This window comes from Hordeum vulgare, chromosome 5H, assembly GCF_904849725.1.
Source record: "Hordeum vulgare subsp. vulgare chromosome 5H, MorexV3_pseudomolecules_assembly, whole genome shotgun sequence".
Classification (NCBI taxonomy): Eukaryota; Viridiplantae; Streptophyta; class Magnoliopsida; order Poales; family Poaceae; genus Hordeum; species Hordeum vulgare.
The window spans coordinates 163,341,905-163,360,827 of NC_058522.1; the positions used below are offsets into that span (position 1 = coordinate 163,341,905).

Consider the following 18,923-nt stretch of genomic DNA (forward strand, 5'->3'; position numbering starts at 1 on the left):
TTCTTGAAATATACTTTATTATTATTTCTAATATACTTCATAATTAATTACTAGATATCCCAAAAAAGTTTCTTAACAAAATTCATGCAAGTCTACATATTTTAAAATGTTTACGTATATACTGATTTGCTTGTGTGTGAAAAGGGTATATTATAAAAATGATGTCATAAATGATATTTTTCCATAAAACTCGTATTGGGGATCTTGTATATTGAAAACGATAAAGATGTACTTCCTCTCTTTTGTATAGGGCTGAGTTTAAAAATCTCACCAACCAAGATAGATGATGAGTGGTGGAATAATTTTTGTAGTTTGCAAAAGTACTCAATCAATCCACTAGTTTTTCCTCAAAAATTTATGTTTATCAATGTATTAATTGCAATGCATGCATGCATGAACAATAAATAGTCAAGAACTTTTACATCCATTGATGAGCTTTCTTACACCCCTTTCCAATGTTTCACCTTGTACACGTGCTAAGGCTGCCATGTAGGCAAAAAAACTGATTTGATAAGCTAATTAATAGAAAAGAGATGAGTGTGATGATCCCGGTAAAAAATAATGTTGAACACATAAACCTAGGCAAAACACTTAAATAAAAAAGCCCACCAATGCATGGACAACTCTAGTTGTAAAATCATTAAATGAAGTATGCTTACAACAAGTTAAGCACCAATCCATTAAAGACTTTAGTTGCTAAATTTTTAATGTGCTTAGCACCTCATGTAAGCACATTTGCATTCAAATATGCCTTAATTATTGCATGCATCATGAAATTTGAACATGTGATGAAAAGCAATAATATTGAGACTTACAAAACAAAAAAAAACTAAGTTTTTAATATAAGTCTTATAAACCGGAAAGGAAGGAGTATAACCAATGCGTGCAATGGGAGAAAAATAAATATAATCTTCAAGGATGTTGATCATATTACGTCCTTCAAATTTTAGGACATTTCTTGAAATGCATGAATATTTTTTGAATTAGCAAACATTTTTTTCAATTGCACTCAAAAAATAATACACAAACTTTTTTCTAAAAGTCATGGGCTTTTATTGTTTTCACCAACATTGTTCTCAAAATTATGAACATTTTTCTGAATATGGGAATACTTTTACAGATATCCCGAGCATTTTTTGAATTCACAAACATTTTATGTTTTATTTAAAATTCTATTTCAAAATTCTCAGTTTTATAAGCTGCAATTTTTTTTCAAAAGTCGATATTATTTAAATTTTAAAAAATGGAACAGAAAATGAAAATAAAAAACGAGACTAAAAATAGAGGCACAAACTGTTTTTAAGATTTTTACACGGACTTTTGTTTGAAATTATTGACTTTTTCCATTTTACAGACATTTTCTAAAAATTTAAACATTTTTTTGTATATGCAAACATTTTCAAAACTCCTGAGTAGTTTTCGAATTCTCAAAAAAAAATGTTTTTCTAATATTTTATTTCAAAATTCTCAGTTTCTTAAATTTAAGAAAAGTTATTTGAAGTTCTAAATTATTTAAAGTAGAAAAAAATGGAACTGAAAAGTAAAATAAAAAAACTAAATTAAAAGAACAGGCGGCCACGCATGGACCGGCCCAAATAGGTGTGCCGCATCTTTTTCCAATGCCCAGAGCGTAATATAGGAGGTGCCTCTATGGGCCGGGCCAGTACGAAGATTTTCCTGTTTGAAACGTTTTCTATGACTTATAAGTGATAATTGTGGGTAATTTTCATCAACTTTATGGGCAATGTTAATGACGGACGACAGAAGCACTAATTGCTTTATTAATATAGGTAAAGATTGAAGATGAGAGTATCTTTGTTCATGCATTTTTGTAGATTTCTTAATCATGTATACATGATTGCTTTTGAAACAAAATGTTATCCATCCAAATGTGTTATTTTGAAGGATGAAATGAGAATATATATTAGAAGGCTGGGCTATGAAGAATTCGTGTTTGTACTAATTCTACAACTTTTAAAAAAAAATTACTTCCTCCAATCTATAGATGTGTGTTTAATAGAAAGAAACGTTCTTGTCTTTGTGGCGATGTGTGTCCTCGTGAATGACTTTGATTATACTGTGTGAAAAAAGTTACTCCCTCTTATTCATAATAAGGGTTGAAGTTTTAAATTTTTGTGGGGAACTCTGTTTGAGCTTGAGATGCTTTTGTGGAAGGATCGGATGTTGGTGAGTCAAACCCAACAAAACGTGGGGCCCCGCCAGTGCCATTGAATTGGCTATTGGATGCCCGGAAAATACGTGCGCCCGACCAACTTTTGCTCTTTCCGACCAAGCCGCACGTTCCTTTCGGACCGATCGGACCGCCTAACCCCAACAAGCCCCCCAAGCCCCTCTGCCGCCGCCGGCCGGCAACCCCAGCCCTTTCTCTCTGGCCTCTCCGCCGTAGCGGCTTTCTAGTTTACCGCCGACTTGGGCCTCTACCTGAAGCACTGGTCCTCACCTCTCTCTGCGCATCTACTGGTTCGTTTCGGACTGCCATTTTTCTTTGTTCGTGCTAAGCCCTAGAATTGGTTGTCTGGATTGATTTCCTTATTTTCTGTTCACTTTTCAAGCTGGGTGAAACCCTTTTGCCCTTTGAGGGATGGCACGCCCGTTGTGATATGTTTATGTGAATATTCAAGGGAATTTTGGGGTATATTTGTGGCCTCTTTAGGGTTTGCAGTAGGAGAATGAATTAGCAATGTGGAATGTACATCTGTGCCGCGCCTCTGTAAGATAAAATTTGGAGAAGTAGGGCATACACTCAACGAAACTGTGTGCATTTTACCATGTTAAAAAAAATAACAGTGTCATGCGTGCATTTGTATCATCTTACAAACAACCATATGGGACATTAATATCACCTGTAATGTTTTCTAATACTATGATCCCATGAATCTTCAATATGTGTTTTCCCCCTGAAAAGGCTGCTGGAACATAATTGCTGTTGTTTCATGTCCTATAACCACATCCTAGTAGTTTCCTCAATCAAATTGATCATACTAGTATATATTGCAGAAAGTTGTGTACCATTAGCTTTCCTGCAAATGCTTTTCTCTAACTCCTTGCTTTTCTATTGCAGCTTGCATATAATATAGTAGTACAGTAAATATGGCTATGAAAGTTGGCCCACCTTCTACTGACGCAGAAAAATTGGAGGTTGGAGAAATAGATACAAGAGCTCCTTTTGAATCTGTCAAAGCTGCCGTAAGCTTATTTGGTGAAGTAAGGTTTTCATCTGACAAATCAGCTGCGAGAAAGCCAAAGGCTCCTCAAGCAGAGGTAGCTACTTTGAAATCAACTATGCAAGTTCAAATACTTAACATGCGCACATGCATGTTTGCCATGATTCACTCGCATAGCATGAATACTGAGGACGCCGGATCTAACCCTTGACATCCTTACAAGTATAATTTTGAAAAAGAAATGCATCGTCTGTTGTGAAAACTGCTAGCTCAAAATGTTGTGTCATAAATTTCGTCACTGAGAAGTTCTAGATGTTACTACTGTTGAAAGTATACGTGATAATTTCGTTATTGATCTTGCTTTTTTTATCTCCTCTGAAATGTCTAATTATTTCCCATGCAGCATCTTGTTATTGAGAAATTCATCCCCTTTCTAGTAAATTTAGTTTATATCGTGTTTCAGTGAGTGATTACTTACATATGTTTTCCATTTTTTTTAACTGATGATGAGAGCGAGGGTGTTCTCCCATTTCGAATTGCCAGGCCTTTACCTTAAAGAAACAATGAATTTTTAAGAATGCAGATTGTTTTTAAATTTACATCCTCTTGTTATGAGTCTTATGATGATCCCTATGAGTTGTAATCCATATCATGTTTTTCTATCTAGGCTACTTAATTTCGATTGTAATTTGTAGGATCCCTTTGCACTGTTACATGCAAAAAATTCCCATTCATACAAATGCCTTGTAAGAACTCTGCATTTTCCCTACGGCGTATCAGACACCCTTTGGTGAAACCTTATGATTTCCAATCCTTTATGGCCCAGGAAGAACTCTGTGTTTCCCCTACGGTGTATCAGACACCCTTTGGTGAAGCCCTATGATTTCCAATCCTTTATGGCCCAGGAAGACATGCCATTGCAATTTTGGGTTTCATATTCCTCTATGGAATTTTTGAATTGGATACCCTTAAGTTTGCAATTTCCCTATCTGGTCAATCTGCGTACACATATATACAACAACAAAGCCTTTCAGTCCCAAACAAGTTGGGGTAAGCTACAGTTGAAACCCATAAGATACCGAAACCAAGCCATGGTTCTGGCACGTGGATGGTTAACTTCCACACACCCTGCCCATGGCTAAATCTTTGGTGATATTCCAGTCCTTAGACATGACATGCAGATATTTCAACCAACCAACATACAGTACCGCCTTTCAGTCCCAAACAAGTAGGGGTAAGCTAGAGTTGAAACCCATAAGATATCGTAACCAAGTAATGGTTTTGACACGTGGATAGCTAACTTCCACTCACCCCTATCCATGGCTACATCATTGGTGATATTCCAGTCCTTCAGACATGACATGCAGATATTTCAACCAACCAACATACAGTACCCACCTTGCCGTGCAATGCAGCGGCCACATATGATAACATCTTCGTTTTGTTCCTGGTAGAATATGGAGTAGCCTAATATTCATGGTAGATAACTTTCTCTTTGGCCAGAGAATTGTGTTATTTATGTAATTAGTACCAGTGGGAACTGGAGTTACTGGACTAATATTTTAAATTGGTCTCGTTTTTCTATTATTTTGTTTTGTTTAATCTTTGGGAATGGAGGAGAAAGGGATGAATTGTTAGAAATTGCAGTTTGAATTTTGCTCAACTGTACTAGTTTTTGCAGAAATGACATATATGCAGATAGTCGAACATAATTTGTATGATGGAAATTTGTATCACATTTTCAAATAATCAACCAGCTTAACCACCCACTAGCTCTACGTTTCCTGGCCTAAACTTCTTGTTTTTTTTCCAGTTATTTCACCTGTAAACCTTTTTCATGACTTCTGATATTACTTACGCTGTCAGTTAGGAACAGTGTATTGCCTTTGCCCCTTCATATCTGGCTTCTGCAGTTCACATAATTACTGATGCAATTACATCGCATAATTGTCATATCTCTTCCTTATTATTCACGTAACACAGTTCACTGGATCTATTTGGTATCTGATATCCGAATATACTCTGACTCTGCAATTTCTGAAACATACTTTGGCAGAAGATGTTAGCTAAGGAGACCGAACTTCATTTGGCCCAGAAAGAGTTGAATAAATATAAGGAACAACTGAGTAATGCTGAAACTGCCAGACTACAGGCCCTCTCTGAGTTGGAGAAAGCTAGAAAAACTGTTGATGAACTAACTACTAAGCTGGATGCAATCAATAAATCTAAAGAGGTGGCTATTCAAGCCATGGAAGATACAAAGACTCGAACCAAGCAGCTTGAAGGAGGCAGCCCGAAGGAAGCTGTTCGAAAAGATAGTCCCTTGAAGCAGGAACTGGACAGTGCAAAGCAACAGTATGTGGTTGCTCTGGCAGACCTCGATGCAGCAAAACAGGAGCTGAGGAAGCTCAAGAAGGATTTTGAAACCTCATTAGATATGAGGCTGTCTGCTGCCCAGAAGGAAGAGGAATCATTGCACTCGATAGAAGCCAATAAGGAAAAGGCTGCTCAACTTCATAATGAGGCTAAAGCAATTCAAGAATCGCTTCTGCATATGAAGGCAGCTACAGAACAATTACAGGAAGCAGAGTCGCAAGTCCTTGCTGAGAAGGGTGTTGCCAGGAATACATATAAACAGGATTTGGAAGAAACTGAGATAAAATTGTCATATTTGAGAAGTGAATTTGATCCTGCTGCTTATAAAACCATTAAACAAAAGCTAGATGAGACCAACTCTGAGATTTCATCAATGCAGAAAAAGATAGAAGATGCCCGTGTTCTAGATTTAGAAACAGTTGCTTCTATCACCACAGAATTGGATGATGCGAAGGAAATGTTGCAGAAAGTAGCTGAAGAGGAAAGCACACTTCGGAACTTAGTAGAATCACTGAAGCTGGAGTTAGCAGCTGTAAAGCAGGACCACAGTCAACTCAAAGAGAAGGATACAGATACTGAATCCATTGTTGCAGATCTACATGTCAAGCTTCAGAAATGCAAATCTGAGCTTGAGGTAGCTGTTTGTGCTGAATCAAAAGCTGCAACAGCTTCTGATGACTTGATGCTAGCTCTTCAACAGCTGTCGCGCGAGTCTAAAACTGCCCTGCAAGAAGCTGAAATGATGCAGAAGAGTGCAACAGAGTTAAGAACTGAAGCTGAAGCAGCACGTGTTGCGTTAACTGAAGCTGAGGAAATGTTGCAATCAGCTTTGAAAGAAGCAGAGGAAGCAAAAGCAGCTGAAGCGAAGGCCCTTGATCAGATTAAACAACTATCAGACAGAGCAAGTGCTGTTCAAGCTTCAACTTCTGAACCCGGAGGAAAGGTCACAATCTCAAAAGCGGAGTTTGAATCTCTTAGCCGGAAGGTAAAAGAGTCAGAGAAGTTGAGTGAGATGAAAGTAGCTGCTGCCGTGGCGCAAGTGGAAGCTGTTAGAGCTAGTGAGAATGAGGCAATACAGAAAATGAAAACTGCCCGGAGAGAGATGGAGGACATGGAATTAGCAACAGAGGAGGCACTGAAGAGGGCGGAGATGGCTGAAGCAGCAAAGAAGGCTGTAGAAGGCGAGCTTAAGAGGTGGCGTGAAAAGGAACAGAAGAAAGCTGCAGAGTCCGTGTCTTCTGCAGAAGGGCAAGCACACGCAACCACACCTTCATCTGTACACAAGGCTTCTGCTGGGAAAGCCACCGAGAAGAATGATGGGCATCAAAGGAGCAACAGAACGCTATTGAGGAAGGGATTTGTGTTGCCAAACATCACAGGCATCTTTCATAAGAAGAAGAGCCATGTCGATGGCAGTTCTCCATCACCTGGGGAAAAATCTGTATGATATCATTGTGGATTTCCAGTCACATTGATATTTTTGTGGTTCTCATTCATGTTTCCACTTTGTATAATACAGATGGTTGGATGCCATACTTTATGTAATATATTTATGGTTGCATGTAGTATGTTCCTGACATAACTGCATCCTATGTATGAATTTTTTATGTGACTGTTTTCTTACTCCTAGCCTACCAAACTTGTTTGGGACTAAAGGCTTTGTTATTATTGTTGTTGTTGTTGTTGTTGTTGTTGTTGTTGTTGTTGTTGTTTTCTAGCTTATTTTTGGTTTTTGATACGTACTACTCCCTCCGATCCAAATTAATTGTCACATTAAAGCCGCGGCAATTAATTTGAATCAGAGGGAGTAGTAATTTTTCCGCTTCTCTAAAAAAAGTAATTTTTCACCTGGTAAAAAGACAATATAACCACATTTGGTCAGTTCGAATTTGATTTAATATAATATGCGTACAAAACTATTTGATTTCAAATATTTTTATTTTGAATTTTGATTTCTTATTTGAATTTGAAGTTTATTTGAATTTGGGAGACTATTTAAAATATTTTCCAATATCGCATTGAAAGAGTGGAGTTAATATGACTTCTTCAAATAATAGTGTTAGAAAATAGGCTCATGCAATATGCACTCCACTTGCTTTGGCCAACATGTTCATATAGTCAACATCTAAACCCTCGGCAACCATAACAAGGATCTCCTCACGAAAAATGCAGGGCCTCCGCACAAAAAAGGATTTGATCCTCCCACGTCGCTCCCGTGGGCGACGAGGAGGGCGCTCCCGTCGCCCCCCAGCACACTCCTCTCCCTCCCTCCCCCTCGTCGTCGCCAACACCCTCCTCCCTCGCCGCCGCTCGAGGACGCGGTCGAGCAAAGCTTGGCCGGTGTCGACGATAGCGAGGCGTTTCACCTTCTCGCGCACGGCCTCTGCCACAGGGAGGCGTGGCTGGGTCAGACACTGCGACAACGAGGGTCGCGGTGGTGCAGCGGCGGATCCTCGTGGAGGCGGCACCCTCGAACGGTGTCGCGCAACGGGCGTCGAGGTGGCGGATCGTGCTGGCAAGGGGGTGTCAGTGGAACAAGATCCACCCCGGTCTAGCATCTGTCTTCATTTCGCGGAACGGGTTGTGGGCAGCATGGGCCGGTGTCCTCCTTCGTGGCGGAGATGACATCGGCATGGTGGAGGCAGCTGTGTGGTGGCGGTCCTAGTGTTCTTTTCGCACCACAACAGCGATATGCATGGTCGGTCCTCCTCGATTTGGCCATGGACGTGTTTTGGAACTGCTACGGGAGATCTTGCCCAAGGATATCTGAATCGGCTAGAATCTTGTCGTGCGCGTCCATACCAACCTACATGCTCCATGAGGGCATGCCATGAAGCTCTCTTGATACCATGGGACATGTCGATATCTCAATTTCTTTGGCCTAGACAGCGGTGGAGCAAGTAAAGGTCCCTGAGATCGGAGGATCAGTAAGGCTAAGGGGGCCTTCAAGGCGATGCAGTGAGACAAGTGTTTGATAACTTTCAGAAGCAGTAGTGACAAGTGGGGGCGGCAGCACTAGAGAAATCCATTTTTGGTGGTGCTCCTTGGGTGCCGAGTTGCGACTTTCAGGGTAAAACCTAAGGTATGACCTTTATTGGTTGTGCACGGCAATTGCCTTGCTGCAGGTATTCTTTTGAGAGCTCGGACTTTTTCCAGGGTGAAAACCTAAGATCTTGGATCGGGCGACGACGATGCGTGTGCACTGTTTCCTTCTTGCAGACGTCGCTTTTGGAGATATTTTATGTTTTTCGGATGTTGTCTTTCGTGGTCGTTTGAGTGCTGCTGCTCAGAGGAGTTGATCACTATGGCGACACCTTTGTTTTTCCCTTTCTTTTTATTTTGTTATTGGGCCTCATTGTCTTTGAGACATCTTGTTCATGTAGAGATTGGATATAATTGGTATCTTCACGGTATTAATATATTACCCTTTTAAAAACGTAAGACAACAATATCATATGTAGATTTTAAAGGCATGCTATAATTCAAGACAATGTGGTCATTTTTGAGAAAAATGACAACCATCCCATCAAGAAGCTTATCTCTTACCTTTCCTTATTTGGGGGTTGAGGCCTCAAAAGGGGAAAGAGTCGCATCTGAGCGTATCACAAGCAGGATAACAATGCCATTACATAAATAGAGAGATGAGTATAACATTCGGCTTACACTCGCCACATGCTAAATTATAATCCACACAAGCATTCATTATTCATACATAAGACAGGGTCTGACTACGGACAAGATAAACGGCAAAATCATGCTATCCCGCCTTGCTAGTCCCACGATCACGACCATGCGCCTCTAGTCCTCGGGATACGTCACATACAGTCTGCCACTGTCTTCGTCGACTCCCACCTCAGCTGGGTATCCTCAGGAATACCTGCATCTGGGTACCTGTACCTGTGGGTGTTTGTAGTAAACTATGAGCCACAAGGACTCAACAATCTCATGACCTTGGTATCGAGTCTAACTAGGTTAAATAGGCGAGGTAGGTTAAGTGTTTGAGTTTGCAGCATCCTAAGCATATATGGTGGCTAACTTACAAAGAATAGAAATAACGTATGGTGGTCTACGTAAGATGGTCGAAGACTAGAATGATCACTAAGTGATCCTGAACACCTACTTACGTCATTCATAACCCCACCGTGTTCTCGATCAGAGAAGGAGCTCTGAAAGAAATAGTCACGGTTACGCGCTCAGTTGGCAAGTTTTATTTGAATTACGTTAAGTTATCTAGAACCGGAGATTAACAAAATATCCATGTTTGCCACATAACTGCGGGCACGACTTTCCGAAAGATTTAACCCTGCACGGGTGCTCCAACTAGTCCATCACAAATTACCAAAGGCTGCATAGTAATCCTCTACCATGAAACTTGTGATCTCGTCGGATTCCTTAGTGGAAAACCTCAACTCTGAGAAGACCCACAGTGTCAGCGGAATCCCAATGCGCAAGATATATCATAAAAGGTAAAACTAATCTAGCATGGCCGCCCGACGTGCTGACAGTCCCAATAGGAGTCACGTATCTCGTTCTCAGGGCACGACTGGATGAGCTAGACGTCGGGTTGGCTAAACCCTAGGTGACCAGGGGGTGCCGGACATCGCTCAGGTTGGACCAACACTCACGAGGAGCACTCGCCCTGGTTGTTGATTAATTCCTTAGGGTACCTATTCCCTATGCTTTTTATTAAGTTATTATCAAATTTAACACCAAAGTTGGGCCTGGCTGGAAAAGCTTTAATCTAAAATGAATTATCAAGGGGTCCCCATAACAACCCCAGACGTGTTAGGAGCGCTTAGTCATGGAATAAAAGACCGGTAGCCGAAACTAAGGCGGCAACATCGGAACAAATCACCCGGCAAAAGGCTAGGCCTTCCGCTATTTACCAAGTATATAGGTGCATTAATTAAATAGCAATTAAATATGATGATATCAAATTGCCCATGTTATCATATGGACCAACTCGTACCCGCAACTAGCAACGCTAACAATTAGTGGTTGAGCAAGCCTAACTTAGCCAAACAATATTTGCTAGGAGGGGAGGTGTTTGAGGTTTCATGGCAATGTTTGATGGCCTATATATCACGTGGTAGGCAGCAGAGATGTAACGAAAGAAACGTAGCACTAAGCATAACGAAGCTAGAAATGGTGTCAAGGTCACAATCATCTTGCCTGTGATTTCTTTAGAGTGGAAGTTTTCATTATCTTCCTGCACGAACTCATCGAACTCTTCGAACTCGTTTCCGGCCCCAGAAGCTACCCAAAAGAAACAAGCAGGAAATAAATACCAGCAAAAAGATGATGCCACACACATACTGTTGCAGGCAAGCACAACCTCTGACCTTGCACGTAAGCCACCCTATACAGATAATCAAGTGCTACCCTACACAGATAATCAAGTGCCACCCTACACAGATAATCAAGTGCCACCTCACCACAAGGTGACTTTCTACAGAAATGCTCAAAACCAGATTCCTTGGGATTTTCTACCACAAATCCATATATCATACTTCCCATGTTGCATTCAGGAAAACACCACAAACAATAAAAGAAAAATGACATAGAATCAAACTACTGCTATGTCAAGAACATGGTTGTTCTTGAGCCTGCCTAATTTAGCAAGTCCATATATGGACATATTCTAGAAATGGAGTATTTCTATTTATCACAAAAGATAACACAAACAATAAAATAAACAGGAAAAAAATCAATAAGGAGGGGGACCCACCTGACAGTGACCAGCCCCCCTCATTGGACGACACGTGGGCCCTTGTGGCCCACTGTCAGCCACACACCACACAACACACACAACACCACACCACACCGAAATTAAAAAGAGGCAAGGGGATTCGAACCCTCAACCCCCTGGTGGAGGCGCGGCGCTGGCGCCACTCGAATAGGAGGAGGGGGTCTAAACCAGAAGGGGTTTGGCCCCTGATAGGCTAACCACCGGGCCCTTCTTCTATCTCCAGATCGGAAGGAGGGGATCGATGCCGGTGAGCGATGTGGCAACTACGGCGGCTAGGAACGACCGGCGGGGTGCGGGAACCCTAGGGGATTCCATTCCTGGGGCTACGAAGGTCTAAGACGCGAGGCGAGGCGGAGGCGACGAGCTCGAGCGAAGCTCGCTCCTGACCTGCGAAGCGGGGCGGCTACGTCGACTACCAGGAAGGGCTACGCGCAGACAGAGATGCACAGGGAAGGGGAGGTGCTCACCGAGGGGTTCAGAGAGGAGATCGGGGCACGGAGAAACGGATCGACGCTGGGGCGCTGTAGACTCTCCTTTAGGCGCCCGACGGAGCCGAGCACGGGGTTGTTGATGTGGTGGCCCTACGGCCACCCTACCGGCGGGAACGAGATGCGAGTGCTCCCCGCGTTCCCTGGAACATGCTCGAGGAGGAGCTCGAGGCCGCAGGCGTCGACGGAGACGTGGCGACGACGGCGACCCTCTGTCTCTGAACCTCACCTGCGATGCGATCTTCAAAGGGAACCGATGAGGGAGGAAGTGGGAAGAGGAAGGCGGCGACGGAGATGGAGGAGAGGGAAACCCTAGGAACAGGGGCATGGACGTCGAGGATTTATAGCCCGAGGGCTTGTCGTTGTGGTTGCCACGGTGGACATGTGCTCGCTGCTCTGTGTCAATGGTGTGAGAGGGAGGTGGAAAGGAGGAAGAAGGAGGCTGACGCTGGGCCCAACGCGAGCCACGCTAGAAAGAGCCAGCACGCGGATGGCTGGTCCGCGGCAACGAAGAAAGCCGAGGTGGGCCGACACTCTCTCTCATAGCGAAAACAGAGCAAACAGGGCCTTCTAAAGAAGAGCAAAATTAGAGTGGACTTAAAGAAGATTGCCAAAGGCTAAAAGAAAATAGTTTAGCAAAATAAAAAATATATATGGGCTTCTAAAAACATGCCCCAATTTATAAAAATAATTTGGGCATTTTATAAGAGTAAAATTTAAATGCCTTTTAAAAACAAAAGACCCTGTTTTTAAATAAAACAAAAGGAGAATATAAAATAAAACCCAGAGGGTTGCCCCATAAATAATAAGAATGTTTTTAAAAGAGGAGGAACATTTTTATTGGGTGAAAACAGAAAGGTTTAAACTTCCACCAAATAAATGGAAGAAATGGTTTTGAAACCACGGTACAACAAAAGGGATTTTGAGAAGAATCCTTGATGCACCCAATCACACAACAATCACAATGCCACACTCACAAAGCACTCACACTTTCCATCACCAAAGGTGCAACACAAAACAACAAGATGAAATGATGTGATGCCATGATGCACAAGCGAAGGAAGCAATCTCATTTCATATCAACCACAACATGCCAAGTTGGAAGGTGCCATACATGGAAAGGATACATAAAGGTAAGGGGTGCACTCGGGCTATCACAACTCTCCCACTACAAGAGGATCTTGACCCGAGATATATGACTAGAAGAACTCCGGGTACTCGGAACGGAGGTGGTCCTCGCGCTCCGAAGTAGCTTCTTTGTCTGGATGATGTGACCATTGCACTTTGAGGAACTTAATTGACTTATTGCAGTTCTTGCGCTCACTCTCTTCAAGTATTGCTATTAGATGCTCATGGTAGGATAGGTCGGGCTGGATATCGATATCCTGGAGATCAACTGTGTGCTCGGGAGTCTTGAAGCATCTCCGGAGCTAAGAGACGTGAAACACATCATGCACATTGGAGAAGTTGGAAGGAAGCTCTAACTGATATGAAAGATCGCCTCTCTTGCCAACAATTCTAAAAGGACCAACAAAGCGAGGAGCAAGCTTTCCTTTGATGCCGAAGAGCTGAATGCCCTTCACGGGAGACACTTTCAGATACACAAAATCATCGAGCTGAAAGGTCATGTCATGATTCTTGCTATCGTAGTAGCTCTTCCGATGGGACTGAGCTGCTTTGAGATTATCCCCAATGACATGGCACATTTCTTCTGCTTCAACAATCACGTCATTCCCAAGAATGTGACGCTCACCAGTCTATGACCAATTGAGCGGGGTACGACACTTCCTGCCATATAGAATCTCGAATGGAGCCTTGCTTGAGCTTGCTTGAAAGATGTTGTTGTATGAGAACTCGGCAAAAGGTAGGCAATCTTCCCACTTCATGACAAAAGAAATCACACAACCTCTGAGCATATCTTCATGGATTTAATTGACTCTCTCAACTTGCCCACTTGTTTGAGGACGGAAAGCTGTACTGAAATGGATCTTAGTACCCATCGTAGTTTGGAAGGAATCCCAGAACTTGGAAGTAAAGATGCTTCCACGGTTTTTAGAAATGAGCATAGGAACACCGTGCAATGATACTATCCTTGACGTGTACAACTCTGCCAACTGAGCTGCCGAGATAGACTCTTTGACCGGTAGGAAATGAGCGACTTTGGTCAACTTGTCGATGACTACGAAGATGGCATCGTTGCCTTTCTTGGACTTCGGAAACCCAGTGACAAAATCCATTTCCACATGATCGAATTTCCACTTGGGTATAGGCAAGGGATGCAGAAGACCTGCTGGACGTTGATGCTCCGCCTTCACTCTGCGACACACATCACACTCGTTCACAAACTGAGAAATCTCACGTTTCATGCGAGTCCACCAGAAGGTCTGCTTCAGATCCTGATACATTTTGGAGCTTCCTGGATGTATCGAGAGGAGGGAATTATGGGCTTCATCCATGATAACTTTCCTAAGCTCTCCTTTTGGAACGACAAGGCGATCCTCAAAGAATAAGGTATCTCTGTCATCAACACGGAAGCACTTATATTTCGGAATGCTCTTTGCCAAGCCAATCTTAACTTCCTTCACCATCACATCAAGAAGTTGAGCTTGTTGGAATTGGTCTTCCAAGGTAGGATAAATCTTGAGAATAGCAAGAAATCCCTGAGGTACCATCTGAAGGTTGAGCTTCCTGAAAGATTCACAAAGATCAGGCTGGAGAGGCTTCGGAATAAGACTGTTGCAGTAAGCCTTTCTGCTCAAAGCATCTGTAATGACATTTTCTTTGCCTGGAGTGAAGTCGATGCTTGGATTATAATCTTGGACCATTTCCACCCAATGAGTTTGCCGGAGATTGAGACTAGACTGGGTGAAGATGTATTTAAGACTCTTGTGATCGGTGTAGACCTCAACCTGTCTGGCCAACAAGAGATGTCTCCAAGTCATCAAAGCATGGACCACTGCCGCCAACTCAAGATCATGAGTGGGGTAGTTCTTCTCACTTGGCTTCAACTATCTCGAGGTATAAGCTACCACTTTCTTCTCTTGCATCAGAACTGCACCATGACCTTGAAGAGAGGCATCACAGAACACTTGATAAGGCTTGGAATCGTAAGGAGGAGTCAAGACTGGGGTAGAAGTGAGCTTCTGTTTGAGTGTGTCGAAGGCCAACAAACACTCTGGAGACCAGACAAACTTCACACTCTTCTGAAGAAGGTTGGACAGAGGCTTAGCAATCTTGGAGAAGTTCTCAATGAACCTTCTACAATAGCTTGCAAGCCCGAGAAAGCTTCAAAGCTGCTTCACATTCTGAGGAGGTTCCCACTCAACAATGGCCTGCACCTTTGAAGGATCAACTTTGATGCCCTCGACAGAGATGATGTTCCCAAGGTACACAACTTCCTTCAACCAAAACTCACATTTATAAAACTTAGCATAGAATTTATGCTCTCTTAGCTTATCAAGCACAATCCGGAGATGTTCTTCATGCTCTTCCTCAGTTTTAGAAAAGACTAGAATGTCATCAAGGTACAACAATACAAATTCATTCTTGAATGGGGAGAAGATATAATTCATCATCTGACAGAAGGTCGGTGGAGCATTGGCGAGACCAAAAGACATCACTTTTTACTCATAAGAGCCAAATCTTGTCCTGAATGCAGTCTTGGGAATGTCTTCTTCATGAATGCAGATCTGATGATAGCCCATCCTGAGATCAAGCTTAGAGAAAATCTTGGCCCCTTTCAATTGCTCGAACAATTCATTGATGTTGGGAAGTGGATACTTGTTTCTGATTGTCTTCTTATTCAATGGATGGTAATCGACACAGAGTCGGTCCATGCCATCCTTCTTCTTAACAAAAAGAACTCCACAACCCCAAGGAGATGAGCTTGGTTTGATCAGACCCAGACGCTCTTGCTCATCAAGCTGCTTCTTCAACTCTTTCAGCTCTTCTGGACCTAGTTTATACGGCCGCTTGCATACTGGTTCAGTTCCCGGCTCAAACTCAATCACGAACTCAACTGCCCGGTGCGGAGGCATTCCTGACAGTTCTTCCGGAAAGACATCTTCATACTGACAGACCACTGGGACTTGAGAAATTGGAGAGATCTCACCCTTCTCATTCAAGGAAAACAGATGGACCGTGTCACCGCGGGCAGCAAAGATAATCACGTCCTCCGAAGGATGAGTTAGCTTGACATCTTTTGCGTGACAATCTAGAAACGCCTTGTTCATTGCCAGCCAATCCATCCCAAGGATCAGATCAATATCATACTTGCCAAGGACAATTGGAGAAGCCAGAAAGGAATAGTCGCCCATCTTAACAGAGACATCTGGGGCTAGCGTACTTGCATGCATGAATTTGCCCGGAGAGACCACTGACAACGGCTTAGGAAGCTCCTCTACATGAAAATTATTCTTGGATGCAAATGGTCTAGAGAGGAACAAATGCAATGCACCCGAATCAAATAAAACCTTTGCAGGGATATCATTAACCAAGAGATTACCCATGATCACATCTAAGGAGTTTTCTGCTTCATCTGCGTTCACCATATTGACCCTTGCAGACTTGGGATTGAACTTCACCATTGCATTGCGTGGAGGCTTGACTGGAGGAGGAGGCGGAAACGCTGCTGAGTGGTGCACTTGTTAGAGTAATGACCCTTCTGCCCACACTTGTGACAAGTCACCTCTGACACCGGACAGAATTGCACTTGAGGATTCCCTTTCTTCTGCTGCTGCAATCTCTCTTAGAAAACTAGGTTGGGTGGGTGGGAAGAACCATGACCACCTAACTGCTTGAACTACTGAATCTGCCGAGGAGGAGGAGACACCCAATATTTCTGCTGCTTCTGAACCACCTGAGTTGAGGACGAGGAACTGGAATCTCTGAAACGCTTCCTTGAGTTCTCCACTTTGAGCAAAGCCGCTTCAGGCCTGAGAGCCAAATTTTAGAACTGGTCAAACTCAAGAGGCTTGTGCAAGGCAAGGGCCAGCTGCAAGTCTTCCTTCAGACCACCTCTGAACTGATAAATCTTGCTGTTCTGATCTGGGATATCCTGTTTAGCATACCGAGCCAGCTCGTGGAACTCTACATTGTACTTATACACAGATGAACCTCCTTGCTTCAAGCGCCCGAATTTCTCACGCATCTATTCCACAAAACTAGTTGGAATATAGTGAGCCCTGAAATCTGTGCAAAAATCATCCCAGCTGAGCATTCTGTCGCCTCTGGAGTCCTTCAGCTGTTGCCACCACTCTGGTGCCTGACCCTTGAGCTGAAAAGTTGCAAACTTGACAAAGTCCTCGGGTCGCACATTACTGCACTCGAAGTGCTTGTTCATGTCACGAATCTAGTCATCTGCATCGAATGGCTAGTCAGAGGAAGTGAAGGACTTCGGCTGGTTCGCCAGGAATTGATTCAGAGTTGCAAACTGATGTCCACCATAGTTGAAATTGCCCTCTTGCTCATTGTCCCTCTCTTGTAACAACTAAAGTAACATCTGAGTGTTTGCATTGGTTGCAGCCATCACCTCTTGCCATGCCTCTCGAGGAGGAGGCGGTGGCGGAGGAGGGGGTGGTGGAGGATCAACACTCTCACGACCCGGATTCTGGCGAGTTGGTGGAGCCATCGTGGAGACGGACAACAACGTTATACGAGAGATTAAAATTCAAAGATTAAGCTGAATCAACGAACAAAATTATCTGAACAAGAATACTTAGCAATTGCACTCGAACAATAATTAGTAAGAATGCTTCCTCAAAATAACTGTCGACAAGATCTGATTCGAAGCCACTCGTAACCCAGGTATGAGCTATGATTGCTCGGAACAAATGTATGACAGAGATTCCATCCGATATTTTTGTTGATATGATCGCACAGGCTCTATCCTACAGTAGCCATCATGTACAAGGCAGTGCACACGACATACGAAGCGTCCACGAGTCGTATCAAGCTACAAGGACTCTTTAAGACACAACGAGAACCGTTGTAAAAAGACCGTGAACAAACGAATCCACTGAATGTCGAATCCCAACCTCACATCATGCATCTGTTGGAAGATTGTCTTATAAGTAACTACTTGAGTTCCCACCTAAGAACTCCCGAAATTTCTGATCATGCAATCTTGTCCACGGATAGAAGGATTAACATATCACTCAACTCATATACTAACCCGTCCAGTGTATCACATCCGTCAACACATAACCTGAATATCGGAACTTCATCTATCTTAGACCCTCGTAATCACAACGATACGAAGTATGGCAGTACTCCCAAACTCTGTGCACCAGTACTTGGGATGCCGCGTTTTCTCGTCACTACTAGTATTGAAGCAATTTCGAACATCCTCCGTCCTAACATACTAAGAAATCTGAATGATAACGATGTGCTCAAGAATTCTATCGAGCTCAACTCCCTGGAATAAAATCAACACAGCAGGAGGCACCAAGACAAAACTCCATCACATTGGTATCATATAGGTTCCAAAAATATCCGCGTGATGCTAATTTTTTTTGAGCGAGAAGAGGAGTAGAATTAAAATTTCCTAAGTCCTGAACCTCACTAGACCATATAACTAGGACTCAAAATAGTTTTGCTAGACTCGATTTGGGAAAGTTCGATCAATCAGAGGCTCCTATGGCCGTAAGGCTCCGATACCAACTTGTAACAACTAAGATGGGACGCTTTCCTTATTTGGGGGCAAGGCCTCAAAAGGGGAAAGGGTCGCATCTGAGCATATCGCAAGCAGGATAACGATGCCATTACATAAATAGAGAGATGAATATAAGATTCGTCTTACACTCGCCACATGCTAAATTACAATCCACACAAGCATTCATTATTCATACATAAGACAGGGTCCGACTACGGATAAGATAAACGGCAAAATCATGCTATCCCGCCTTGCTAGTCCCACGATCACGACCATGTGCCTGTAGTCCTCGGGATACGTCATATACAGTCTGCCACTGTCTTCGTCGAATTCCCACCTCAGTTGGGTATCCTCGGGAACACCTGCATGTGGGGTACCTGTACCTGTGGGTGTTTGTGGTAAACTGTGAGCCACAAGGACTCAACAATCTCATGACCTTGGTATCGAGTCTAACTAAGTTAAGTAGGCGAGGT

The 18,923-nt window shown here is 43.0% G+C and overlaps 1 protein-coding gene across 2 annotated transcripts; it reads left to right on the forward strand.

The window, feature by feature from the left end:
- The first annotated feature begins 2,262 nt into the window (after positions 1 to 2,262).
- Positions 2,263 to 7,184, forward strand: LOC123395572 (WEB family protein At5g55860-like). Of its 2 annotated transcripts, none has more exons than XM_045090585.1 (3): positions 2,263 to 2,481; positions 3,083 to 3,282; positions 5,242 to 7,184. In XM_045090585.1, exons 2-3 carry the CDS (start codon positions 3,112 to 3,114, stop codon positions 7,006 to 7,008), a joined length of 1,938 nt encoding a protein of 645 aa, XP_044946520.1. In that variant the 5' UTR covers positions 2,263 to 2,481; positions 3,083 to 3,111; the 3' UTR covers positions 7,009 to 7,184. The 2 variants fall into 2 exon arrangements, with proteins under 2 accessions (XP_044946520.1, XP_044946521.1); XM_045090586.1 differs by having other exon boundaries at positions 5,245 to 7,184.
- Positions 7,185 to 18,923: the final 11,739 nt, after the last annotated feature.

Coding starts and splice junctions, on each gene's coding strand:
- LOC123395572 (XM_045090585.1), top strand. CDS start 3,112: ATGGCTATGAAAGTTGGCCCACCTTCTACTGACGCAGAAAAATTGGAG. Junction 3,283..5,241: donor CAAAGGCTCCTCAAGCAGAG/GTAGCTACTTTG, acceptor ATACTTTGGCAG/AAGATGTTAGCTAAGGAGAC.